Source organism: Molothrus aeneus, chromosome 12, assembly GCF_037042795.1.
Source record: "Molothrus aeneus isolate 106 chromosome 12, BPBGC_Maene_1.0, whole genome shotgun sequence".
In the NCBI taxonomy this organism is placed as follows: Eukaryota; Metazoa; Chordata; class Aves; order Passeriformes; family Icteridae; genus Molothrus; species Molothrus aeneus.
This window is the reverse complement of record NC_089657.1, coordinates 15,693,019-15,719,740: the sequence shown is the minus strand read 5'-3', so window position 1 is coordinate 15,719,740 and position 26,722 is coordinate 15,693,019. Positions and strand designations below refer to the sequence as shown.

The 26,722-nt window shown below is 41.0% G+C and overlaps 1 protein-coding gene across 1 annotated transcript; it reads left to right on the top strand.

Moving 5' to 3' along the window:
- The first annotated feature begins 10,656 nt into the window (after positions 1 to 10,656).
- Positions 10,657 to 23,371, top strand: RFT1 (RFT1 homolog). Its single transcript, XM_066558318.1, has 13 exons — positions 10,657 to 10,750; positions 10,854 to 10,939; positions 11,425 to 11,541; positions 13,099 to 13,288; positions 13,840 to 13,941; positions 14,694 to 14,828; positions 15,771 to 15,849; positions 16,097 to 16,147; positions 16,752 to 16,882; positions 17,731 to 17,875; positions 18,204 to 18,309; positions 19,301 to 19,550; positions 20,402 to 23,371. Exons 1-13 carry the CDS (start codon positions 10,688 to 10,690, stop codon positions 20,564 to 20,566), a joined length of 1,620 nt encoding a protein of 539 aa, XP_066414415.1. The 5' UTR covers positions 10,657 to 10,687; the 3' UTR covers positions 20,567 to 23,371.
- The last annotated feature ends 3,351 nt before the right edge of the window (positions 23,372 to 26,722 follow it).

The window sequence follows — 26,722 nt, the reverse complement described above, 5'->3', positions numbered from 1 at the left end:
AAGATCTCTGGTATTTTTTGTTCATAAACACATGCAGCCAGTGACATAAAGATCTCGAAGACTGCCAGAACTGCAGTAACAGAATAAAGCTAATTTCTTACATAATTTCCCAGAGTACAGTAACCCTCCATATAGCATTTGAAAACATTACCAACAGCATTACAGAACGAAGTCCAGTACAATTTAATATCTGAGAGAGGATGAAGGTCTAAGGATACATATCAGTGGAATAGAAGGAATTTGTATTCCTAAATGTTTCTATAGAAAAATTACAGTGTTCTCTGTGTGTAAAGGACTGAAATGATTTCAAGATTTGCCACTCTTTGCCACTAACCATTTCTTGATTTTTCTGTTGGACTCTGAGCAAGACTGATAAGATAAAATAGTGAACTTTGCAGATGGAAAGGAACTGGTTTTGTAACAGATCGAGTTTTGGGAGCAGGGTGTGGGTAGAAGAAGATATGCATCGCTGGTTTAGTCTCAGACATGTGGTCAGATCCTTTTGTTTGAACCTCCCCACATTCTTCAGGATGTGAGTGGGAGTATTCTCCCATACATGAAAATCTTAAACGACTCCTGTGACTTCTCTTACAGTGAACCTATGATACTGCTGGTTTCTAAGAGAAGAATTTTAAGTTTATGTTGAGATAGGACAGGCATGGAGGTCTAAAGACACATGGTGAAATACAAAGTGCTTCTGAAATCTGCTGATGAATGAAGGGTGGTGTGAACCACAGCCTGCAAGCTGCACAATGGTGAGTTAAAGGTAATAGTGACAGACTGAGGCTCCAAATGAATAGCAGCTGTATGCTGCACCTTTAGCTTTCTAACATAATGGTTATGAAGTCAGAAAGATGAAATTTTTTCCATTTAGTGGCATTTCTCTTCTGATGGGAGTGGTGGTCACAGAAACAACAGCAGAATACAAGAGCCAGGCTGTGGCTTTCCCTGTGTGGACACCTGTATTTGTGAGAGGAAAATCCAGCTCCTTTGACTGGCTGTGAGCACTTCTGCCCACTTCTCATTCAGAGTTTCTCCCCCCTGGTAAGAACAGTAAATTGTCTCAAGAATTTTCTTCTACAGTCCCAGGAAGGCCTACTTTTTCTTTTTTTTTTTAATTTATTTTAAGTTGGGTTACTTTTGCTCCCTTTATGGCCTATAGAGCTGTCTGTGTTTGCTTTCACCTCTCTTCCATTGGGCAAGAGGCCAAACCATGACTCTTTACCAGACTTTCTGGTAAAATGGAATATCTGGTAGGATATATAGATCTGTCCACAGCATAAATTCTAAGGAACATGGGAAGTGTAGTGAATATAGACACCAAGGTGCCCATGCAGCCCTCATGCAATTCTCAGGGATTGAAACAGGATGTGTCTGGAATATCATGTTAAAGTAAAACTTTCCAATCATGTTAAATCTTGACTTCCTGTACTTAAGTGTAAACTGCCTAATAATTTATGCCCAAGTGTCTTTACAGTACTACAAGGGATCTTTTCACCAGGATTTAGTTGTGGTCAGGAATATGTGAATGTGTGACAACATCCTCTGTTGTAATAGACAAATTTTTGCTCTCTGTAACTAAACCATGAACCCACAGAGGGAGAGAAAAAGCAAAAGTACATATCCCACTTGAGGGAACAGTTTGCTGCTGTTATCTTTAGGGGGTTTGACATCTGTGAATTTAGCCTAATATACCTGATCCTTAAAAAAATGCCAATTGCCTCCTCAGCCAATCTTAGTAGTGAGAGTGGATATATTCTGTTTTTTTTCAAGTTATACACAAACTGTTGATATGTCATGGTTCAGTTGTGATACACTTATAACTTAGCTGAACAAAGAAAAGTATTTTTTTCTATGTGACTGCTTAGCACACAAACTCAGAGTGATTGGCAAAACTGAAAACAAAATTTCTTTAAGAGAAAATAAACCAAAGCAGGTTATTTAGTAGAGAAGGGAGAGGGGAGTTTTTTATTACAATCTCCTTAAGGGACAAAGTGGGGAAATCCCCTAATGTTGTTAGCATGACACAAGATCTTGTGTTTGAAGACTTGCAGAAGTGTATCTCATGTGATGACTAATCTCATTTGTCTTTTCTATTTTTCTGTCACCATAACTGTGATGTTTGAGGACAGCTGGTGTCCTCAGAGCTAAGCCATCCTGTGTTTGTTCCATTTAAGTCTAGACACTGAGCCAGCAGGGGTGGCAGTGCAGCCAAACCTGGAGTGCAGAGCCTTGTTCCTAATGCCCTGACAACAGGACTTTCAAGGTGAGTTGTCTTAGGACCTTGGGTGACCTTGGGCTTGGGGAGAATAATTTTTTCTGAACAGCCACATCCAACAAAGTCATGTTCTCAATCTAGACGGGAGCAGTGAAGCTCAGGAACTCAACTCTATGGACATCTGGATTAGAGGCAGAGATGATTTTGGTGCTCAATATTGTTCCCCTGTATCAAAGAGATGTATTTAGGTAACCCCCCACTAGAAGGTGAAATAGGAGCTTTCCTTTCCCCCTATTTTTTATTGAGAGAATTCTGCTGGTCACAGAGTTAAGTTCTCCTCCCCATACTCATAGTAAGCTTTTTTTCCCTAATATGTTAGTGTTTTGTACTGAAAATGAATTTTAAATGTTGAAGGATAATGTGGGAGTTTCTGAAACTGAATTGGTAAACATATGCTGGGATTGTCTTATTTAAGACATTCCTTGTTTGCCACAAAGGAATAAGAGGAATCCAAAAAATGTATTGCATTTAGCTGTAGCTGTCATGAATGCTACAGGAGGTCCCACAAAAGGGCTGAAGGTATTTTATTCTACCCATTTGTCAGACTAATCACTGTCTTGTGAGAGGGGTTATTTCAGTAAAGAATGAAAGTCAGCTCTCAAGTGAGAAGGAAATGAATGATGTGAAGAGATACCTGACTCATAATTAACTCTGTTCGACAGGTGAGCGTGCACAGTGTTATATAATATTGTATGAACATAGTTTGAAGGCAGTGTATGGTGAGTCACAAATTCTGCATTCTAAAACTTTATAAGGCATTGCATGAAGTGATTTTTCTCCTCCTAGATGTTGAATTACTTTGAGTAGCACAAAACCACTTTTTCTGTGCCATATCCTGCTGGTTGTTAAGTACAACTCTTGCATGTCTCTATCTCCCTCAAAAGTCTCCAGATGACCCCCCACCCCCAAAAGAAAAAAAAGGAATGAGAAACTGGAATATTTTTTAAGAACGCATTGTATTCAGTGCATTTTCAGAATCCAAATTCCTCTCATATGTATTTCAGAAGCTCTTGCTAGTAGTGTCCTTCCACAGTGTGTATATTACTATGTTCATTGAGTTACTGTCACTGTTGATTTTAAAAGTCTTAAGGTTATTTCTTAGACAAACGAATCATGCTGAGGTCAAAGCAAGTTTAATAACACTTCTTGTTGAATTCTAAAATATAAGAGGATTATTCTGCTTGAATACTTGGCAACTGTGAAGTGTTTTAATGAACAGAGCCTTATTTCTATATGGCTATTAAAGCAAACAGTGTTGGTGATATATACATGTTTGTACAGCGAGCAGAAATGTCTTGTGCAGACTTTTTGCACCTCTCTCTGTTTCAAATACATTTTTTCCTCAAGGGATGCAGCCTGGAGCTCATGGAATGATTTTGTAGTGCAAAGATGCCAAGCACTGTTTAGCAAAGAGTTTTCAAGTGCGAGTGCTCCCAGCTGCAGAATGTGCTCCTGTCCCTTTGCTCTGGCTGTTCTAACCAGAAAACCCTTCTGCCTGTTCCCCAGCAATGCACTGGCACCAAACCTGCCACAGAGAGTGGCACCCTGGGCTTCATCTTACAGAATGCACAGGAAGGAGGAAAATGTACATTTTGCCTCAGCACCTGCTCATCACCACCTTTATAATTCAGGTTTGCAGGGTGGGATTTGGGATGTCCTAGCCTCCAGAATCAATTCTGATCACAGTGATGGCTGAAGTTGTGCATAACTGACATGAGCAAAAAGTGAAGGCAGTGAGATTTTGCAAGGTAAAAGAAACGATCTGCAATTGAACTTCTTATCTCTGATTATTGCTGACAGGATAAATGTTCCAAAAAGAGCAAGAGCTGTTCCATTGTAGTTTTCTTATTTCATATATTGATAGGCTTCTAAAGCACACAGCAATTGGATAAATTGTCTACCAGTGCTCAGAGTGAGGGGCTGATGCAAATTTCCTAAGCCAGTCAAATGACAGGTAAGACAGAGACTGTTAGGCAGATCCTAGCAAAAATGGGTGTAATTTCTACTCTTGAAGAAGGCAAGACAGAAATCATCTTCAGCTGAACATATATATATATATATACAGGAAAAAAAAGCTTAGTATTTAGAACACAAAGGACAGTTCAGATGGTGCAGAATTGATTATGTACATGTTTTTGCATGAATTCTAAGCAAGGAGCTTGCCAGTTCCTGTGACAAAATATTGTAATTTATTGCTTCCCCGCATTAAATAACCAGAAGGCGGGGTTTTTTGTAGATCTTTAAAATGTCCGTTGAATGTCACAGATTTCTAAATTGAAAAGGTTAGGAAAAAAGCGCTTTTTGGAAGCAGACTTTGTGCAGAACACTTCTTTTGCTCTTCTAATCAATACATACATACAATTTCTTAAAATCTGCCTAATATACTGTGAAGTATGCAGGTCAATTATTTAGCAGTTATAAAAAAATGTAGCACTATCCCATCCTTGATATTTTGCTATTACATGTAATTTTGCTGCATATTTTTGCCTTTCCCTTGAGTATAACATTGGTTTGTTATATTATTTCATATATAAAAAAGTATTAGTGCCCCATATGTAAAATATTTCAACAAATAAAAGTTGAATTTACAATTTTACAAACTGATAAGGCAGCAAAACCAGTTATCAAATTACATATAAAGAGTGTATTAAAATATGTGAGGCAAAATGAACACTACAAAGTCAAAAGCTACGCTGTAAAGCTGAGACACTGTTTTTTCAAATGTTGCATATCACAGAAAACCCTACTTCTCTGCATTCTTCAAAAAGTCCCTTTATTCTTTTATCCCAAAGCAAGGACATAAATGAAATCCTTGCTGAACTAATAATGCAGCCAGGAAAAAAATTTGCAAATTTTTGTTTAACCATTTGACATGCTCATAGAGATTAACTCGGTGCACAAGGCCTGGGGAACTAATCTAAAAAGCCCTCTGGGGGACACTTTGGTTGGAGGGAAGAACAACTGGCACAGCAGTGACCCCTGATGTGTCCTTTGCTGGTGAATGGCCTGTGACTCTCATGTTTTTCTTCCTGCAGTTCTGCACTGCATTGGAAATGTTGCATCCCCAGGCTTGGATGTGTCTCTGACCCAAGAGACGTGCTCAGAGGAGAGAAGGAAGCTTAATGAGACTCAGTGCCTAGTCTGGTAAGTCTCCATGTGACTCCTTGTGTTGACCCCAGTCCAGTTAATGCTGTGAAGGAACAAGCTTTATATGATCAGGAACAAAGACACCGATGTCTTCTATGATTTCTTTCTGAAAAAGAAACAAAATTAAAACCAGACAACATAATTTGGCCTTCACTGGCACAAGACTTTTGAGCAGAATAGGAAAAATGACCTTTTGCCATCCTGAGAACAAATTATTTTGTCCTCATTAATGAAATGGCAAGATTGACTTGCAGCAGAGGCAAAGCAGTTTTATTGATGACCATTGCCCCTGAAAAAGGCTGGAGGAGGATGGGGGTGAGTGAGCCCTGCAGAGCAGTGCCCTACAGCTCCAGCTGTGCACCACTCACCTGCTTTGCTGGGACTGGTGGGACAGGATGGGGATGTGGGCCGAGGGGTGGAGGAGCAGGGGGCACCTCCCTCTCGTGCAGGACATGCTGCCCCCAGGGGCACAGAGCAGGGCTGCCTGCAGCAGCAGCACCTCTGGGCTGGGGCATCTTCTGGGCATGAAGCAGCTGCACAGGGGGACACTGAGGGGGAAGATTGCTCAGCTGCACCAGGGGTTTTGAGTATTTGTTTTGCTCGTTTCCAAAATGAGTCCCGACTCGAAAGCTTTTTCAGCAGCTGCAGAAATCTACAGTCTTTAGCTCACAGTCTGTTATTTTGTGTTACATCATGTACTATTCCAGGAGGTAGAGCTGCCTATGATTTCATAGCACAGTTGATTTTCTAGCTTAATTCCTCAAGGGACCTTAAAGGAAATGGAAACCCACAAATAAAATGAAGAAATTAAAATATATTACTAACTCTAAAATGCAGCATTTATTTGGATTAATAAAATACAAAATTGTAATGATCCTTTACACTGGATTTGATTTTGGTTCTGCAATGATTCAATAGGTTCCTACTTCCCAATCTCACTTTTTCTTTACTTTGGAAAATGTTTTTGTAGAAGAGGAGTTCCTCTCTGAGGGAGGTGATGAAGATCTCTAATTGTTCTTTACAGGTTTCAAGTTTTCTGGGCTACTGTCAGTCTGTATAAAAGTTGTGATTTGAAATCAAAGTCCACCTTTGATCCTGAAATATCTTATTAGTTGGATAGTTAATTACCCCAGGTTCCCCAAGTGGAACACAAATAGTAAGCTACTAAAAGACAAAAGTTTTTCATTTTTTAAATTTTGAAGGAACAGTTGAAGGAACAACTCAACAATTCTAAGGCCTGTATATACATTGTCTGGTCTTTTTGGACTAACTAAACTTCAGTGTAGATTGAAGGGGTTCTCTCTGACATGGAGGTTTCACATACCTCTAAAAAACCAGGAGTTTGTCCCATTGTGCCAAATCAAGGAGTGTGTGGTCTGTGTGCTGGAGAAAAATCCAGCCTAGTTTAGTTCCAGATGCAGGCTGACTCTCTATGTAAAAATCTCTGTAGAAGTTAATATTTCCTCCTTTGCTGTTAAGGAAAGTGAACTATTTTAGAGTATCTCATCACAAACTGTTGCCTCAGGGCAGCCAAAAGTGGAGAATGTTGTGCTGAGAAGATGCAGGAATGCTTTAAGAGGGCATTGCCTACTGTGGGAATCAGAGAGCAATTGTTTTGACTTCATATTCTCATGAAGATTTTGTGACACTGTGTGCCAGTTCAGTAACCTGGTCCTCCTTTAACTTGTACCTATTCTAAAATTATATTACTAAAAGCAAGAATTTTCTGTAAACTCAGTCGTTAAGCCTGTTCAGTCACAGTGGTGAATAAAATTGTTAGCTGATAGGTCAGTTTATCTTTTGAAAAGGACTTGAGGGTGCTGGTGGATGAGAGGCTCGGCATGAACCAGCAATGTCTGCTGGCAGCCCAGAAAACCAGTTGTGTCCTGGGCTTCACCCAAAGCAGTCTGGGCAGCAGGGGAGGGAGGGGATTCTGCCCCTCTGCTCTGGTGAGACCCACCTGGAACACTGCATCCAGCTCTGGGGCCACAGCATAGGAAAGATATGAACCTGCTGGAAACAGTCCAGAGGAGCCACCACGATGCCAAGATGAATTGAGGGATGGAGCACCTCTGCTATAAGGAAAGGCTGAGAGAACTAGAAAGAGAAGGTTTTGGGGTAACCTAACTGTGACCTTCCAGTACCTGAAGGGAAATTAGAGGAAAGATGGAGAGAGACTTAGGAGCGTGAGTTATAGGACAAGGGGGAATGCTTCACATAGAAAGTAGGTTTAGATTAGATATTAGAAAAAAGCTCTTTACTGTGAGGGTGGTGAGGCACTGGCACAGGTTTCTCAGAGAAGCTGTGGCTGCCCCATCCTAGAAGTGTTGAAAGCCAGATTGGATGGGACTTGGAGCAACCGGGTCTGATGGAAGGTGTCCCTGCCCATAGTAGGGGTTTGGAACAAGGTGAGTTTAAGGTCCCTCCCAATCTAGGCTATTCTATGAAATGCTGCTGCTGATCTGAGCTGGGCTTGCGCTGTGTCCCGTCTCCGTCACCAGCCGGGCTGTTCCGGCTGTGGCAGAGTTGGGAAGGCGCCGCTGGAGCGGGAGCGCCCGGCCCGGCCCGGCCCTGGCGGGGCCGCTGCCGCCACCGCGCGGCCCAACCGCGTCAATGCCCGGAGGCGCCTCGTGCCAAAGCCGGCTCCCATAAAAACCAGTTGGAGTTACAGTTATTCCTCCTCTTTTTCCGCCCCCTCAGGCTTTGCAGCTGTTTCTGTTTCGGCTTTATGAGGTGACAAGCCAAACTGTCCAACAAAACGTGGCTCGTTGTCACTTACTGCTGCCTGTGGCAGATGCCTGGAAAGGTCAGACCCCTGCCTCAGGTAACACAGTGAATCCTCATGTTTTAGCCCTTGAAGTTACCCCCCTTTGTCAGGGAAATGTTTATGTGCAGAGAGAAAATAACATGGGTCCTTCTTACTGGAGTGTTGGCAGATGCTGGAGCATGTCCAGAGAAGGGAAATTAAGATGGTTGAGGCATCTGGAGCATCAGTCTTATGAGGAGCAGCTGCAGAGGCACCTGGTAACTGCTTGGAGGAGGCTCAAGGAGACCTTATCCCTCACCTGTCTGAAGGGAGGCTCTTCCAGCCAGGTAGGTGTTGGTCTCTCCTCCCAAGTAACAAGCAATAAGAGGAGAGCAAACAGCCTCAAGTTGTGCCAGGGGAGGTTTAGATTGGATATTAGGAAAAAATGTCTTCAACAAAACCGTGCTGGAACAGGCTGCTCAAGGAGGTGATGGAGTCACCATCCCTGGAGGGATTGCAAAACCAATTGGAAGTGCTTGGGGGCATGGTTCCACAGTGCCAGTGTGGACCTGGCAGTGCTCGGTTACCAGCTGGGCTCTCTGACCTCAAGGGTCCTTTCCAACCTGAACAGTTCTATGGTGCATGCTTCCTGCTCTGCATTTCTGTTGCATGTCTGTTTCCCTGTTTAGCTTATCTGCTAGTTTACAATGGGTTTTAATCCCCCCTGTGTCATCCACCCTTATAGAGATCAGCACAAGCCATAACATACTGGAAGTATTTTTTAATTTCTGCCATCACCCTTTACTGCCACAAGAACAAATTCCAGAGTCTGAGGTAGGACAATATTTTAGTTGCTTTTCCCATTTGATAACTGGAGAATTGCTTAAAGGAGAGGGGAATGGCAATGCTTCCTCCCCTCTAGCTACAATCAATACTTTTTTATAACCCAAAATCTGTCTCTGCAATTGCTCAACACCGATCAGTTTCTTCTGTCTCTCCCCATTTCCCTATCTTAACAATGGGAAAACAATCCCTATTTGTTTGGTTTTTTTTTTCTGGTGTTTTTTTCCTTTGTTGGTTTTTGTTTTTTTGTTTTTTATCATTGGATATACTCCTCTGCCACATACATCTACATCTATACATCACTTCCAGATTACTTAAATAATGTTATTAGGAAAAATGACCAAATGGGGAAAAAATGCAGCCTGGGAAACTTGACTCTGAACATGGAAGGAATAAAGTGGTGAGTGAAATGGCTCAGAGGAGGAGGTTTCATGCAGAAGACAATTGATGGAGTGGTGGCTGCTTTGCATGAGGTTGAAGAATTTTGGTTGTTTCTCCAGATTCTCTGAAGATCCTGATTTAAACTGCTGCTGTTCATAGTCTGTCACTAAGAAGCTGTAATCAAGTAGGGCTGAAATACTTCCCTCCCCCATGCTCTTTGTAGCTGCTGCTGTTAGACAGGAAAAATCTTAGTTCAACTCTAGCATTGCTAAGAAAAATGTGACCTCTGAGCTGGAAGCGCCGTGCTTCTGAAGGGAACGTTCTGTAACACAGAAAGATAGAATCTTTTTATATATTGCTGCTTAAACAGTGATCCAAAATAGTCTGGAACTGTCCTGACTTACACCGAGTCCAAGTCTTGCCCGTTTGTAAGGCTTCAATGCACTGTATTATCAAACCCAATCTGTTGCAATTCCATCTTGCTATTTGAAGGTGTGTTTGGGGTGAGCTTTATGTGGTGGGTTTTTTTGGGTTGGTTTTGTTGTTGTTTGGCTGGGTTGTGTGTGTTGGGTTTTTGTTTTTCCTTTTTTTTCTCAACAGCAGGAAGATCCTTTCCCCTTCCTATGGCGAATCTTTTCCCTACGTTTTGGTTGTGTTTCTCCTTAGGTCAGGGAAGGCTGGTGGGTTTGCCTTCAGTTTAGAAAGGGATTGGTGGAACTCGGAAGCTTTTTCAGCAATCTTTGGGAAACAGCGCTTGTTGAATGTTACCCCATCTCCTCCCGTGAGCCAGGCTGCAGTTCTGGGCTGGCTTCGGAGGAACCGCGGCTGTGGCGCCGCGCCTCAGGTTTGGCGTGCTGAAGTTCTTGGCCATTCATCCTTAGTCCCTTAGGGGACGCCACCCTCCGTGCCGTGTCCCCTCAGTGTCCCCTTAGGGCTGGGGCGGTGCTGGGCTGGGGCGGTGCTGCCGTGTCCCCTTAGGGCTGGGCTGGGGCGGTGCTGCCGTGTCCCTTCAGGGCTGGGCTGGGCGGTGCTGCCGTGTCCCTTCAGGGCTGGGCTGGGGCGGTGCTGCCGTGTCCCCTCAGTGCGGGGCGCCGCCGCTGTGTCCCCGCAGGGCTAGGCTGGGGCGGCGCCACCATGATCCCGCCGGGCCGGGGCGGTGCCGCTGTGTCCCTCAGGGCTGGGCCGGGCCGGGCGGTGCCGCTGTGTCCCCCCCAGGGCCGGGCGGTACCGCCCCGCTGACGGGATCCGGCGCGACGGCGGCCGCGCCACTTCCTGGCGGCGGGAGCGGGGCGATGGCGGCGCAGGACGTGCTGGGCCAGACGGCCCGGCTGGCCTCGTCCAGTGCCCTGCTGCAGGTGCGGGGCCGCCCCTCCCTCCTTCCTCCTCCTCCTCCTCCTCCTCTTGCTGCTGCTGCTCGGCGGGGCGCCGCAGGTGCTTCCAGTGCGGCTTCTTTCACAGGTGCTGTTCCGGGTGGTCACCTTCGGGCTGAACGCCTTCACCCTCCGCTACCTGTCCCGGGAGCTCATCGGCGTGGTCAATGTCAGGTGAGGGAGCTCAGAGGCACCCGGCAGGGCTGTGGGGCAGAGCTTGTGCTGGTCTGTGCCCTGTCACTGGCGATGCTCTGAGTAATGCTGTGCAGTCTGCTCTTGGCCGTGTCACAGTGTTGGGTCATTTCGTGCCTCCCCAGGTCTGTTTTGGCCTGAAACACCAGTAGCACTGGGCCTGGGTTTTGTGTTTAAACCATGTGTTTGCAGAGGAAAAACTAGATACAATGTGCTTTTCTTATAGGATATATTGTATCTTCATATTTGGTCTGCAACATGTATTCTCAAAATTACTTTCTCTCCGATTTTAGGAGATGGTGATAATTTTAGCTCATTTAACCATGTTTGCACACCTGTAGGAATTTGTCTGCTAGGCAGTCATGTGTAAAAACTGTGATGCTACCACATGAAGTGTTTACAATTTATAGAAAAGAAATAATTTTCTCTCCTTTTTTTTTTTTTTTGGTCCTTTTCACCGCCTTTAGGCTGACTCTGCTGTACTCAACAGTTGTCTTCCTCGCCAGGGAGGCATTTCGCAGAGCTTGTTTGAGTGGGAGTGCCAAGAGAAACTGGGCCAAAACAATTAATCTCTTGTGGCTGACGTAAGATACCTTTAAAAGTTTACTTCCTTAGAATTTCTCGTTTTTGTCTGGGAGCTCACAGAATGAGAGGAAGTGTTTATTTACTGAGGTAATTATTTCAGAAGCCTCAGTTATGTTTCTGATCTAGGACTGATGTAGGAAGCTGCTCAAGTCTGGTGCTTTAGCGTTTTTGGACTTGATTTCTTGTTGGAGCACATGAGGAAGTTCATTGCCAAAAGTGCCATTTCTTCTGTTGCTTGAGTTTCGTTTGGGCCATAGCTGTTGAAGGAAAACCCTGTTGCACAAATATGTAGCCCTTTGTTTTTTCTTCCTCTTCCTGCTCAGTTTTGTGATTTTATTACCTGATGTGCATTTGTGAACCTGCAACATAAATGTTTGGGTAGAAGAGATGTAAAAAGGTGAAAGAAAGAATTGGCCTTAAACAACAAGGAGGAAGTAGGGTTGGCTCTTTCAGCTGTGGTGCTGTTTATAGCAGAACAGCTTAAAGTCCACAGGGTGCTGCAACAAGCATTCACACATTGCAGTGTGATTAGGATGAAGTGGATTTTATGGCTTGTTTCTCCCTCCTGGTTCCTGATTCTCTCTGCTCTCTCCCTCTGTCAGCTCTAGCTGCTGTTTAGCCCCAACTGGGCTGGGCTGGGAAGTAAATTTACCTGCCTGATATGGTTGAAAACTACCCCTGCATGATAAAATAGTATTCTCCCACTGGGGCACCTGACTTTCCCTGGAACTGCCCAGCTGTTAACTGGATCTGGCCCAGGAATGGGGGGTTATGTGTGGTCATCTGCATCTAGGTATAAAGCAGAGAGATTGTCCCTGTCAGGGAGGGGTCTAATACTAATATTTAAAATGTGTTGTTCTTGTTCTCTAAGCTGTACTGTAGTCAGCTTTCTGCTGTGTGGTAGCTTTTCAAGTGAGCATTAAATGACAGACATGACATTGACTGTGTGGATCTTTTTTGTTTTAAACTTTTCATGCAGAATAGCATAACTTCAAATGAAGGTTACCTTCAGTGAAGCATCTGAAATATGTCCTAGGAGCTTGATGTCAAGTGTCTTAGGGGTCTGATAGTGTGAGGGTCAAAGAGATCTTGCTCCAATTATGTAAAACTTGACGGACTCTGCTAGAAGCTTTGTGTTTCTGAAGCAGTGTCAGCAGAACAGGATGTGCAGGCTGATGTGGGATCAGAATTGTTTGGTCCTAAGGCACAAAAATGCAGATATTTGACCTTATGGGTCTGGAGTAGAAAATGGACAACAGAGAAAAATGTTTTCTGTGTCTTGCAGAGTGCCTTAAGGGTGTTCATTACCAAGGAAAATATTAATTCTTGGTATAGTAACTACGGGAATTAATTCCTCAGGGCCTTTTTTGTATAATCATTGTGGCCATGTGTGATATTGTAATCTAATTTTCTTTTCCCCCCCCTTGTTTTGTTTTTGTGTTGTTTTGTTTATTTGTTTGGTTTTGGTTTTGTTTTGTTTTGTTTGTTCTTTGGGTTTTGTTTTGTTTCTGCTGAAGTTACATTTCCATTAATTAGTTTTTATGTTAACTTTTTAGAGTCCCTCTTGGTGTCTTTTGGTCTCTTATCTTGGGCTTAGTCTGGCTACACTTGCTTGAAGTACCCGACCCTTCTGTGGTTCCTCACTATCAGGCTGGTGTGGTGGCATTTGGTCTTTCTGCCATTATTGAACTCCTGGGAGAGCCATTCTGGGTTTTAGCACAAGCTCATTTGTTTGTGAGACTTAAGGTTAGTAAAGTCTGTGGGGTGTGTGCATGTGGGGGGAATCTTTGCTGAAAAGAACAGATTGCTATCTTAGATCTTTGTATATTCAAGTGTATAAAAATCCCTGTGAATACTGTTTAGCACTGCATGGCCTGGTTTGTAACATACCCAGGAATTTGTACCCATTAAAGCCAGCAAGTTGGTTTATTTAGACATTATTACCTTGAATCCTAAAACACAGGTTTTTGATTGGAGGGAGAGACACACTGCTTCCACAATTCTACATGAAATATTGAGACTATGATAGTCTCAAGCAAAATTTTCTCCCTTATGTCCCATTCAAAGGACTGGGAAAATACAGTGGAGGAACTGTGAAATGCTAGAATGGAAAACTTAGAGAGCAATGACAATCTAAGCTGGCCAGCTCAGCAGAAAGGAACTGTGATAAAGTCACACTGACTTTGAACACCTTAAATTCCTACATCAATTCTGTGCATTAAACTTATGTATTTTAAGCTTGTGTATGTGGTTAGGTTGGCAGAAAATAACCCTTCTCTGTTTTGTGTTTCCTAAAGGTAATTGCTGAAAGCCTTTCAGTAGTGTCAAAATGCGTTTTGACAGTTACTTTAGTAATCCTTTATCCTCAATGGGGCCTTTACATTTTTTCCTTGGCTCAGGTAAGTTCCCTTTGTTCTCTCTCAGCTGAATTTTAATTTTTCTTTGACATTTAGCCTGCTGAAGAACTTTGGGGAGCTGAGAGAAAAAGCTCCTGGGAGGTTTAGGATTTAGAATTTATATTTGGCATTTTCCTGATACTCATTATTGACTTGGTGCTTTGACATTGAGTTAAAGGGAGGTAGAAAGAAACACCTTCCATCTGTGAAGGCTCATCTTGCAAATAAGGTTATGTTATTCTAATCACACAGAACTTTATCAGCCTGTACCACCAACCTGCATTACCTTTTCAGAAAGTGCTAATCAAGTGCAATTAATTCAGGTTAAAACTTTTTCTTGATGACAATGAAGGAGGGGTAATTTTTTTCCTTCAGTTTTTGCCCTGGCTGTTGTAGATCGCTTATAATTGATGGAAATTGGAAATGTTCTATGAAATAAGAGATGTAGGCAGTAGCTGTTCTGTCAGCTTGATTTTTGATTGAGTAATTGCTTTATAATTGGACTTTCAACATTCTATAAATGATGAATAAAGCATGAAAATTAGCAAAGATCTATGATAACCTACAGGTTAAAAAAAGATTAAAAAATCAACACCATTCTTAAGAACTGCTCAAATCCTTACCTAGTTTAATATTTGGTAGCATAAAAACTACTTACATTTTCTTCTCACTGTATTTTCACCTAGTATATAATTCTGCATTTCTAAGTTAATTTTGTTTCACTGTTTTTCTTCTCTCCTTCCTGATCTCCCCAGCTTTTATATGTCAGTGTTCTGGTAATGTGCTATGTAATTTATTTTGTGATGTTTCTGGGATCTCCTGAAGCCACAAAGAAGTCATTTCCAGTTGCTAGAGTCAAAGCTCTCTTACCTAGCTTCATGGAAGATGAGGTAAGTTGTGCAATTTATTTCTTGATTTTCTTCTTAAAATCTCATGTGAGGGCACTTTGAATGTTGCTTTTAGACTGGGGAGTTAATTGAGTGGTTTTGGGGTTATTTATGCACTATAGAAGATATGATAGATTAAGTAAGAAATATTGCATAGAAATTGTGTTTGAAGTTTGTATTAGTAAAATTCTTGTCAGAAAAAAAAAATCATTCAACTTGAACTCTTTGTGGTTTGGGGTTTGTTGTTGCTGACTTGTTGCAAAATATTAGTAGATATTAACTGGAGATAGACCATGTGCACTGTGCAGGGGAATGACCAGCTAGCATTGGATCTGAGGCAGAAAACAAACCAGAACCATGTATTAGTGGATTTTTTGTATTTTGATCTCTGCACAAAGTAACCATGATGTTCCACAGCATCCTAGAGATACTCAAATATCTCTCAAACAAAAATGAAGCAAAGACAGAAATGAAAAGAGTCATTGGGGAAGACAACATTCTGGATAAGATTTACAGATTGGAAATATAAAGGTGGTTCTTGTTTGCAAGTCTTACAAGGACAGTTTGAAGAGCAGTAAACAATTCATAACTTTCAGGGTGGAAGTTATATTGGCATGTTAAACACCATGTTTTTGGTGTTTATATCCCTGGATGTTGTTTTTTTCCTACCTCCAGACTTGATTAGTATTTTCTGTAGAATCCTCTTATGGGTACTTTGTCTGCAGCAACAGCACTTTTCAACGAGGGAATCAGTTTTTGCCAGATCAGTGATGTTGGTGCTTGAATTCAGCAATATTTTACATGAGTGGTTGATAACTGTGGCATTGTGGGTTTCCTCACCACAGCAGTTAGGGCTACCCTGCAGTGTTGCAGTGCCTTGCTGTTTTCTATTTCTACTCTGTAATGTCAATCACGTTTGTTACATCTCAGTTTTCTTTTTTGCAGACCTTTGTGAACTGGAAGGAAGCACGCTTGACTTGGAGTTTCTTCAAACAATCCTTCTTGAAACAGATTTTGACAGAAGGTGAGGCTTGACAGAGAAGTGTGAAGGAAGAGGGGCTCATGAAAACTATTTGCAAAATTGACTTAAAGTTTCAGAAAGCTTGGGTGGGGGGAGATGAGGCACATGAGTGCCAACCTGAATGGTTCTCCTAACTAGGTGCTGTCCTATTTGACTTTGTCTCTTGAATACTTGATATTGGAAGTGCCTGAGCAAGTTATTGGGAAAGATTTAGGGGCTTGTTCTGAAGTTCTTTATTTTGAACTTACAGGTGAACGATATGTGATGACTTTTTTGAACGTGTTAAATTTTGGAGATCAAGGTAAGTGTGATGGTATTTGGAATAGTGACAGAGTTTTCTTAGTCACTGCTCTTCATGTGGTTCTGAAAATGACTTGAAGTGTTTGAAGATAGCTTGAATATCTGAGAATGTTTCAAAGCCTTTAAGCTGCATTTCGGGGAATAATTAATATAAACTTTAAAATAATAGAATTATAGAATAGCCTGGGTCAGAAACAACCTTCAAGATTATCTTGTTCCAGCCCCCTGCCATGGATGTTCACGAGATCTTTACCTTTCTCTTCTCCTGTGTCAGTAAATCCTTACATTCCTGTTCTTATTCAGTGAACTTTATCAGGATCCTCTAAATTCCTCTACAGCAAGAATTTGAAGTGTGGTTTGGTGCTGTTCTAGATTCACTTCTGTCTAGTTGGTGCTTTTCTCTTACCTTTGCCATAAGCAAACCTTGCAATTTTAAGCTGTAGTTGCTTGACTGTCAGAATTTTTAGAGAATACTGCTTCCATGTTGCACGAAATACCACTTGTTTTCTCCTTTTTTGGAGATGTTAAATTAGAATTCATGTTATTATTTCAGACTTGGAATTAAAATATGTCTAAAACTCTGAGATTGCTTTTTTTTTTTTAAGGTGTCTATGATATTGTGAATAACCTTGGTTCACTGGTGGCCAGGTTTATCTTTTTGCCTATTGAGGAAAGCTTTTACGTGTTTTTTGCTAAAGTGTTGGAAAGAGGCAAGACTGTAAAGGATCAGAAGCAGGTATGTTTATTTGGATTAATTACATGTCAAATGCTTGATTTTTGTTACAGATAAGTTGCATCACAGAAGTGTGGCAGACAGAAATGTGTGTTTAAATTTGAGTATTGAGGCTGCTAAAATTGAAAAGTGGAGAATAAAAATGTTGAGTCAGACTGGACCAAAAAGAAAAGTGAATAGGCAAAATGCTAATGAAATAGAAGTGAAAATATGCAGTAGCATAATGCTGCCTTGCATCTATAAAGGTAACCTCAGCTGCTCCAAACAGTGTGATGGAAAGCCTACTCTACTGTGTATTTCCAAATATAGCAAGCCATTATTTAAATAATGAAATTTATTAAATAAATGCTATCTGGAAGTACTTTATTTACTTAAACATATCAATAGCTGTTAAATAATGTTTCTGAAGAGTGCAGCTTTGGGAAGAAAAGAATTGGATTTTTCTTGTGTGTTTGAGTTATATGAGGAGGATTAATGAGTAAGAGCTTTGTTCCACAGGGTAATATTCTTGATCTCTCATGAAGGTCAGTCTGTAGCAGTCCTGCTAATTGCACATCAGAACACAATGAAATCCTGTGCTTCAGGCTCCTGGTGGGCTAAGGGAGGTGTCTGTGCATATTAGATATAAAACCTACCTGGTGTGTAGAACTGAAAAAATGGTGGAATAATAAATCTGTAAAAAGCATTACCAAATTAAGAGCATGTGTGTGGATAATTCAATAACAAAGGATAAGTTTCACACCTTTTTACATGATGCAAACTGATTTGTTTCTCTTAAGGAGCATTTCTACACAAGAGTGGCTATTATTACATTGATTTTGGTTCATGTGATTTGCTATGTTTTTTTTCAGGATGATGTTGCTATGGCTGCAAATGTACTGGAATTGCTGCTGAAACTTGTGCTCCTGATTGGCCTCACCATCACTGTTTTTGGCTATGCCTATTCTCAGCTGGCTCTGGATATTTATGGAGGCTCAATGCTCAGCTCTGGAACAGGTAAAGATTTATAGACCTGGCAAAAAAACACCACTTTTTAGAAAAAACCCTACAGCTATTCTGAATCTTTTATAAATCAGCAGTTTAGGTTTTTTCCTGTGGAACTGCTATTGAAATCTGTGATTTAGCTCATCAGAATTCTTTGCCTTGCTTATTTGTGTTCTTGTCAAGATATCTAGACAGGAAACTTGTTCAAATGAACTTAACTTTCCTATATTGGTATTAGCATTACATTACAAGTTCTGTCTCTTATTTTCAGTGCCTATAAAAACAAAGTGGATGGATAGAAGAAATCATTAACTATTTATCTTATTAATGTGGTTTTTAGGTCCAGATCTCCTGCGGTGTTACTCGTTGTATGTCCTGTTTCTTGCTGTCAATGGAGTAACAGAATGTTTTACATTTGCCTTAATGTGCAAAGAAGAAGTGGACAGGTAGGAAACAGTGTCTCCAAAATGTTCCTGTGAATTGATTTGTGCTGACCTGAAAAAGGACCTGGTGCCTTTGCACAAAATAATATCCTGCCCCACAGAAAAGCAACTCCTTGCTAGACTGTGTGCATTTAGATTTAGATGAAGAAACTTTAGCAAAAGTTGAAAAGTTTGGGTAAAAAAAGGTCAGAAACTAAGAAATAGAGATTGTTAATTTAGCTTTAGGCACATTACTAACTGGTAATTTAAATGTGTGTTTTCTGCACAGATGAGCTTGAAGTTACCCTTTTTAAGACAATCACTTGACTCATTGAAAGCTTGCAACTATTGACATTTTCCATGTACAGGTACTGGACATACACCAAGGAGTGATTCCAGCTGTGGGTGTGAATCCAGTGGTTTACTACTTTGTAGGAGGTTGGACTAGGTGACCTCTGAGAGCCCTTCCAGCCTGGATTATTTCCTGGTTCTGTGTTTAGGCTGTCCCTAATGTGGCCCTTTCAAATTAATTTATTTTCCACAATCAAAGTGGGAGCTTTTTTGAGTTAGCAAGGGCTGCTTTAAAATGTGCACCCCTTTAAAATGTGCACTCATTTTCCAAGTCACTGTTTATAACAGAAATGAAATAAAGTGTTGATTTGTTCCTGAGCATTCATTTTCTTTAATATATTCCTAACATAAAATAGCAAAAAATGCACAAGTTTCTACATTACTAATAATTGTGATTAAATTTGATTTTCTGCAATGAGTGCACAACTGATTAGTGTAATAGAATTTCGTTCACATAATGTAGTTCTTGGTTTATTTTGGTTGATGTATTTTCTATTCTTTCAAATGATTTTTTTTTTATCCTCTCATTTCTCAAATTTATTTTCACTAGAAGATGGTAAGAGAAATTCTGTTACTGATGTTAGAAAATAAAAGATCATTAGTAAATGAATGCTGGAACTGCATGCATTGTCAAATTATTTATTCCTTTTGTTTTTTTCCCTAGGTACAATTTTGTTATGCTGGCCTTGTCTTTCATATTTCTGTGCATCTCTTATTTCCTGACCCACTGGTATGGCAGTGTGGGCTTTATCCTTGCCAACTGCTTCAACATGGGCATCAGAATAGCTCACAGCACCCACTACATCCATCACTACTTCAGAGAGAGCACCCACAGACCCCTCACGGGCCTGCTGCCCTCCCCAGCTCTGCTGCTGGTTTACATCCTCAGTGCTGTGCTCACGGCTTTCTCAGAGGTGAGCTCTTTCCTCTCTGCTCTCACTGACCACGCTGCTGTCAGGTGGCTTTTGTGTCCACAGAAAGAGGAATGCCATCAGGAAAAGAGGCTTTTGAGGGTAGACTGGGAGATTTGCGTTACAGAAAGGCAGGATACATTGTTAAGAGATTCTTCATATTAATGTTTTCTGCTGCCTGTACAAGGTGGATCTGAGAAGTAAAATAAAATTTAACGCATTTCTGCTGTGTAGTTAACCCATATTCTTACTTATTAATAATGGAAATTTTGCAGTGGCGCCAAGAAATTGGCATTAAAAATTCTGTAATAAAAAAAAGTAATAACCAAAACTAGAAAAAAACCAAAAATTGCTAAGAGCACATTTAACATATTTATTCAGTACTAGATGGTATTTGTGCAGGCTGATTATTAAGGGGATTGGAGCTTTTCAATGTACAAAAATTTGACAGCTTGAAAATCCATTATGCCTGAGAAAGGAAAATTTTATATTTTAGAGTGGGAGATTTCCAGTTTTGTTAGAAAATAGCCTGATATGTTGCTGTACAGTAGCAGACTTGCCTGATAGCGCCAGCAGAGTTTTGTGTCATCTCAGTTAACACATTTTGTGTGCCAGATAACAGCAGCTTCCTCATTTACCAGTTATCTACTGAATGGTCATTTTTTGCTGAACTTAAGAACTTAAGGAAGCAAATATTGTGACTGCTGAAGATGTTTTATTGTAGGATCAGTGCACGTGCACAACCATGCTTGGCTCGATGGTGACTTTGGCATTGGACCTTATTTCTTGTTGTGACAGTAAATGCACTTTGTGCTGACTGGTTTTCCTGCAATGCCTTGTTTTCTCTGTTGTAGGTGTTGTTCTGCTGTGACAAGGGCTGGATGGCCAGGCTGATCCACATCAGCATGGGTGCCCTGTGCCTTGCAGCAACCCTGGTTACAATGTTCTGCACAGAGACCAAGCTCATCCACTTTGTCAGGAGCCAGTTCCTCTCCCGCTATCTGAAGAAAGGAACATGACCTGCTCCTGTGCAGAACAGTTCTTGTATGTGCTTGCAGTAAAGGGCTGTGTTTTTTTCCATGAGATCTGTGTGGAAAAAGGTTTCCACATGTGTTTGGAAGCATTGATAAGGGAGTGGCAATGTTGACAACTGCCACATGAATATTATTTTGTCTTCTGAACTGGTCAGTACAGCAAAAGACAGGTGAATAATTTTCTCTTTATGCATCATTCTTGTCTAAGCTTTTCTTCAAAGAGCCTCTGAAGATGTAAGCTGACCCCCTGACATGACCTGGTTGACAGACTGTGTGTAGAGAGCTCCACTGGGCAGTGTGGGGAGGCCTGATGTGGTTTAGAGGGCTCTTATTTGGCATGGGTGCTGCTTAATTGGGGAGATGATGTTCAGGGGAAAAAAGCCCAAACCAACCACAACAATGAGTGCCATAAAACAACACCAGTGTGAGTGTTGTGGAGCAGAACACAGTGTGGTGCAGGGGGATTGAGCTGTCACTGTTTGAAGTGCAAAGTGGGGAACAGAAGATCCTGACGTTGACAAGTAAATTAATGGAATACACAGCATGTGTCCCTGCTGGCTCTGTGAGATTATTTCATTCAGCAGATCCTTCATGTCTGAGGGCATTGATTAACTTGTCAGAAATACCCTGAAGCCTTAGCTGGAAGAGGTTTTGGGTATTGTCTGCAGAAAGTGTTGAGTACAATCCCTGATGGTGCAGTTCATAAGGTTACTCATAAAACTTCTTACTTTCATTCCATTGTTTTTTGGGTTTGTCTGAGATTTTAAATGCCAACATGAACAAACTTATCTCAATAAAAATTATTTTGTCTGTACAGCTGAATGTCAAATATATTTAATAAGATTTTTTACAAGGAATTATGCATATCAAAGATGTCTTCATTGGATAGTAAATGCTTCCTTTTGTTCCAATGTTTTCATCATATCTTGTTTCTTTACTTGTTCAATGTCAACCTCTGGATTGTTTGGGTTTTTTTTGAATTGATGAAAATTTGGATGTTCAGAAGTTCTAAAATTCCATGTAAGGGTGCTGGTTTAGGTGTACTGGTGGCATATTGTATTGCTGGTCTAAGATCTGAACCGGGCAGTTTCAGAATGTACAAGTGGCAGGTTTATAATCATCAATGTTCCCTTTGCAGTTTTTGGATGGACCAAAAAATGTCAAGGTATAAAAAAATGTGTGTTCAGACATGTGCAGTTAAAAGCTTTTAATTATGTAGCAGCTCTGCAGATCCTCAGACTGCTTAAAAAAACCTCACTGCAATGGCATTGTGGAGTTCATTGTGGGGACCTCAGTGCCCAGGCTGAAATGCTTTCTAGTGTGAGGGCCTTCAGCTTGTAGTTAGAAATAATTTCTAAACTCTGGTAATTCCCACTTGGAAAGCATTGCCAAAGATACTTTGTATGATAATTTGGTGATTGAAAAATGATCGTGGAGGAGCCAAAATGTGACAGTGAAGGGAAGGTAATGGCCTTGCACAGCCAAGGGCATTTGTCTCCATTGCCTGGCTGGAAGGAGTAGATGCAGTCTTGCTGATTCTTCTTACACTTTTGAAATCTGTCAAAATGAAACAAACTCTACATTATTCTGTCCTTTTAATTGAATTCAGTAGTTCTTTGCCTTTTACATTTTTCTCTTCTGAATGGTCCTACACCTTTTTTTCCTTTTTTCTGTCTGGTGTGGAGTTAGTTATGGAGTACAATTTCAAATATTGCAGAGGATTGAAACTTCTTTATTATGAATGGTCAATGCTTACAACAGTTGCTTCTCCTTTACTTGTTGGTAGTAAAAAAAATCAAGATAATTGAACCTAAGGACTGTATTTTAAGGTCTTTTTCTGTATGCCTTTGGGATCCTACTGTGGTAATATCTCAATCTGTACAGTGAATTTTTATAACTCCTTGGAATGAGAAATTTTGTACAGCCCTGCACCTAAAGTGCTTTGGAGATGGAAGAACTTCTCATACCAAATTGAAGCCTGAAGTCATTCTGCCTTGTCTGCTCTTACAGCCCTAGCTGTACACTGATATTACTTCTGCTACTTGTAATCTCAGAAGTAGGATAAGGTGAGGAGTTCTTCTTCAGTGACGTGACCTGTATAGTCTCATAAATATTATTTAATAGAAATGAATTATTTAATATAATATGAACTAATTTAAAGACAAGTTACATTTTTATACCACTTTGTGTTATTTCATATTGGAAATATGATTTTTCTTATTTCATAATGGCAAAAATCACGTCTCAAATGCTATTTTCTATGAATCAGGAAGACATTTAAGGTGGCTTAATGATTGCTCATTAGCAAATTAAGGACACATTCCTCATTTAAACATCATCTGCAAGCAGCTCAGTGATGGTTGACTGGTGTTTGTGATACTGGATGTTTTATTTTTAATGTTTTATGTGGCAGGAAACTGCAAGGAGAGACAGGAAGTAGAGACCTATGAAACTCTGCTGATTTCTTATTTGTCAGTGGGATCCTTAATGTCAGAGCTGTTAATTGCTTTATTGCTAAAGCAGCAAACCCTCAAACTCAGGGACAACGTTGAGATTGAACTTGACCATGTTTCCCTTTTGTTTCAACCCCATTCATCAATCAAAAGCACAACTGTCTAAAGTGTCATGGAGCTGTTTTGCAGTGTTCTGAAATCTTTTCGTTTCAGCCGAAGGGGAGCGAAACATTTTCTTTGGTGGAAAAGGTTATGATTTCATGCTTTGTGGTGTGTTTTTCTTATTTGTTGGATGAATGATTTTCAAGGTAACACTAAATAAAGTTTATTTCCTCTATATTTTGTTTTTGTCTTCCACTTGATGATTATTGGAGTGTTATTTGTATCATTGGTACAACTGATGCTTGAATTTGGTTGGATTTTCTAGGATATTTTATGTGTAAATTCAATTATCAACATACACACCATTTCCTAACACACACATGGATAAAATTTGCTGTAGTAGTTATATGAGAAGTGGCATCATTATAGTGATTTTTTCCCTCTTTGTTTCTGTCAAATTGTTTGTATGAATTGGAATGGCCAAGTTCCTTTGTTTGCTTTTACAATGCTTTGTGATAAAAACTGATTCAGTGGCCAGGAATAAATCTGATATTTAATGAAATTTTTTTAACTGAATTAGTTTGTAAATGGCAATGCTGCTATTGGGAACTAATCAATTAACCAATTGTTCAACTGTTTGATTTTTCCCTAGTGCTGTAAATATTTTATTCATAAAAAAATTAGGGTAAGGGGAGCCACTTTTTGGGAAAAGAAATGAGGATTTGAAGCTTTGCCTAAATTGTTAATCTGCTTTAGCAGGCACAAAAGATAATAGATAAAAGTTTGAATCTTGACCACAGTTGAGCACCCATAAAGGGCATTGGCTTCTTAGTTCATGTTAAGGATCGTGTGAGTGCCTTGGGGTCAGTCCTACAATTCCTTGGATCTGAACAGTCCTATCTAGACTTTGAAATTCTTTTTGTGGACTTTATATTGCTGTCTGATTATCATCCTTGTTTTTGTGTGTGTGGTTTAATTACCTGATTTTAAAGATAATGCCAAAGAGAGGGGATCTGAGGATTTTTGAACCATGTCAGTGTTTCAAGAGATGTGCTGAGCTGTAATGGTTTTGTTCAGCACAAAATGCGTAACTCATCTGCATTCTGAGGATGCTGTGGAAATGGAGCTGGTTTTCAATATAAGCTGAAAATGAAGTTTGAAGCTGTGCACATGTGATGTACAGCTGGGCCCTGGAAACAGCAGGGCCTGCTCAAAAGTGTGAGCAGCTGGGGATCTAAAGAAAACTGATAGGAAGTGCTTATCTCTGCTTCACTTTGGATTGCTTCCACAGAAAGATGTGTGTTCTCTCCAGTTTCTGGTCTGAGCTGTGCTTCGTGCTCTGCCTTGCTGGGATCTGGGAGGAGGAGTGGCCCCTTTTCAGAGGGGTGTCTGTCACTGCACACCCCTGTAGCGAGCTCTGTTCATGGGATGGCTGAGTGTGTGCCCCCCATGCAGCTAAGAAGGATTTTCTGGGAACTGTGGGGAAAGATAAAACACCTGGGTGTTCTTTGTCAGACTTGCTGGTTGGATGTGGTAAGGGAACCTCTGGCAGAGCTCTGTGTATTTGCTGGCAAGGTTTTGTGAATCATGGATAATGTGTTTGGCATCATTTCTCTCCAAAGTTCTGTGCCATCCCACTGAACTGAGAAAGTGGCAAGGAACATAACCAAGAGGGCAGATATTTTATATCCTTGGCCCACTTAATAAGACTGAAATAATTAAAGCTGTGTCAAGAAGAAAAAAACCCAACAGAGATAGCAGTCCTTAAAGACACATCAGGTGTATGAGTAGTTCTAATCCAGCAGTAAACAAGAACCATGTTTTGTTTTTTGTGATACTTTTTGCTCCAAAAAGGGAACAACATAACAGAGCTTGGGAGAAGACTGCAAGGTTTAGCTCCTAACATTCTCAAATGCAGAAATATTCCAGACTTACATCCTTGTGGCCCCCCTAGGGAGAGAGGAGTAGGAAAGTTGGGATTGTGCCTGTGTCTCAGAGAGAAACTGAGGCACAGTCATGCACTATCTGTGAGAAAGTGCCTTGTCATCACTTGGGAATCTCTTCAACTCTTTTTTTTTTTTTTTGTTTGTTTGTTTTGATTGCTGTTTCATTCATATGTTGGCAAGCCAGTCATAACCAGCTCCTGTGTGTAGATGTGTCCCTTTTTTCTGTAAAATGTCAGCCTAGCCAGTCTCATTGCAAAAATCACAAGAGCCCTGCCCTGGGCTGGCTTGAGGAAGATGTTGGTCAGCTTGCTGAAGGTTGTGTTTGCCAGCCCTGACAGCACAGAGTGAGGAGGGAGCAAATTAGACTTGCACACAAAAATTTAATTGTGGTTTCTTTTTTGTTCTGGATGCTTTACTTGGCAGTGCTGTTTTCCTAATGGACGGGGGTTTTGGGAGTAATTTTATAAAACAAGTGCCATAAAGTGCACTCATATGCCTTCTCTTATCTGTGTAATGATTTTTAGCAGTCTCTCAGTGTGGGTGAGGAGATGTTATGGGATGAGGAAAGGGAAGCCTGCTGAGTACAGTACATGAGCAAGGAACAGAGTGTCCCTCTGGGGAGAGGCCTTTAGTCTGAGAGTTACTTCCCTCTCTGAATGCATTTCTGTCACTGCAGATAAAACTTTTAAGTGTGTCTCTGCTTAAGTGCTTCTCTAGGCAACCAGGAGAACGTGTTGGGAAGAATCAGAGTGTGCCCATGAAGCTTTGCTGGTCAAGTAGGGTTTATTGATGCATTGAAAATACAGGCAATAGTGTGTGATTATGTTTGGCTCTCACTAATAATCCTCCCATTTGAGGTTGACTGTGTATTAACCTGTAGAAATGGTGGGTTTTTTCTGTGGTTCTTTCAGAATTGTACTGATCAGTTCTAGTGTATTTTTCTTCTCCCTCAGATGACTTCATTACACAGCAGCTTCACACACATTCATCTGGGAGCTCTGCAGAAGCACGGGATGAAGACTGGGGAAGTGCTGGATCATCACTCAGATCCTGCTCAGCACAATCAGGTTGGAGGAGGGCTGAGCAGAACCTCCCCTGACCAACAGGGGTAAGTGTCAGAATTCATGGCCTGAGTCTGGGCTGCACAGCTGGGAGCACCTTGCCTCAGATTCCTAAGGAAAAGTTGTGGGAGCTGTGGAAAACATCTGCAATAAAGCTGGGAGGGTAAAACAACTAGGATTGTTTTCTTGAGACAGCAGCTCCAGGATTCAGGATGAAAACCACCTACAAGTATACATTCCTGACTGTAAATGCAGAGTTGGAAGGTGGCAGCTTTTCTGCAAAACCATCTGGTAGAGGTGCTCTAAGTGCTGTATGTGTGCTATGCTTCATAGCTCTCTAAGTTTCAGTGGTTTTGTGCATCCAAACCAATACATGAGCTATCTTTTTGAAGCTGAATATATCACAGAACCACAGAATAGTTTGGGTTGGGACGGACCTTTAAAGATGATCTATTCCAGTGCTCCTGCCATGAGCAGGGACATCATATCCTGCTTGTGGATTCTATTTCAGTTGGCCAAAGTTGCCTGAATGAAACAGCTCAGAGGAAGAATTGCAAAATTGTGGAGTGCAGGAGAACC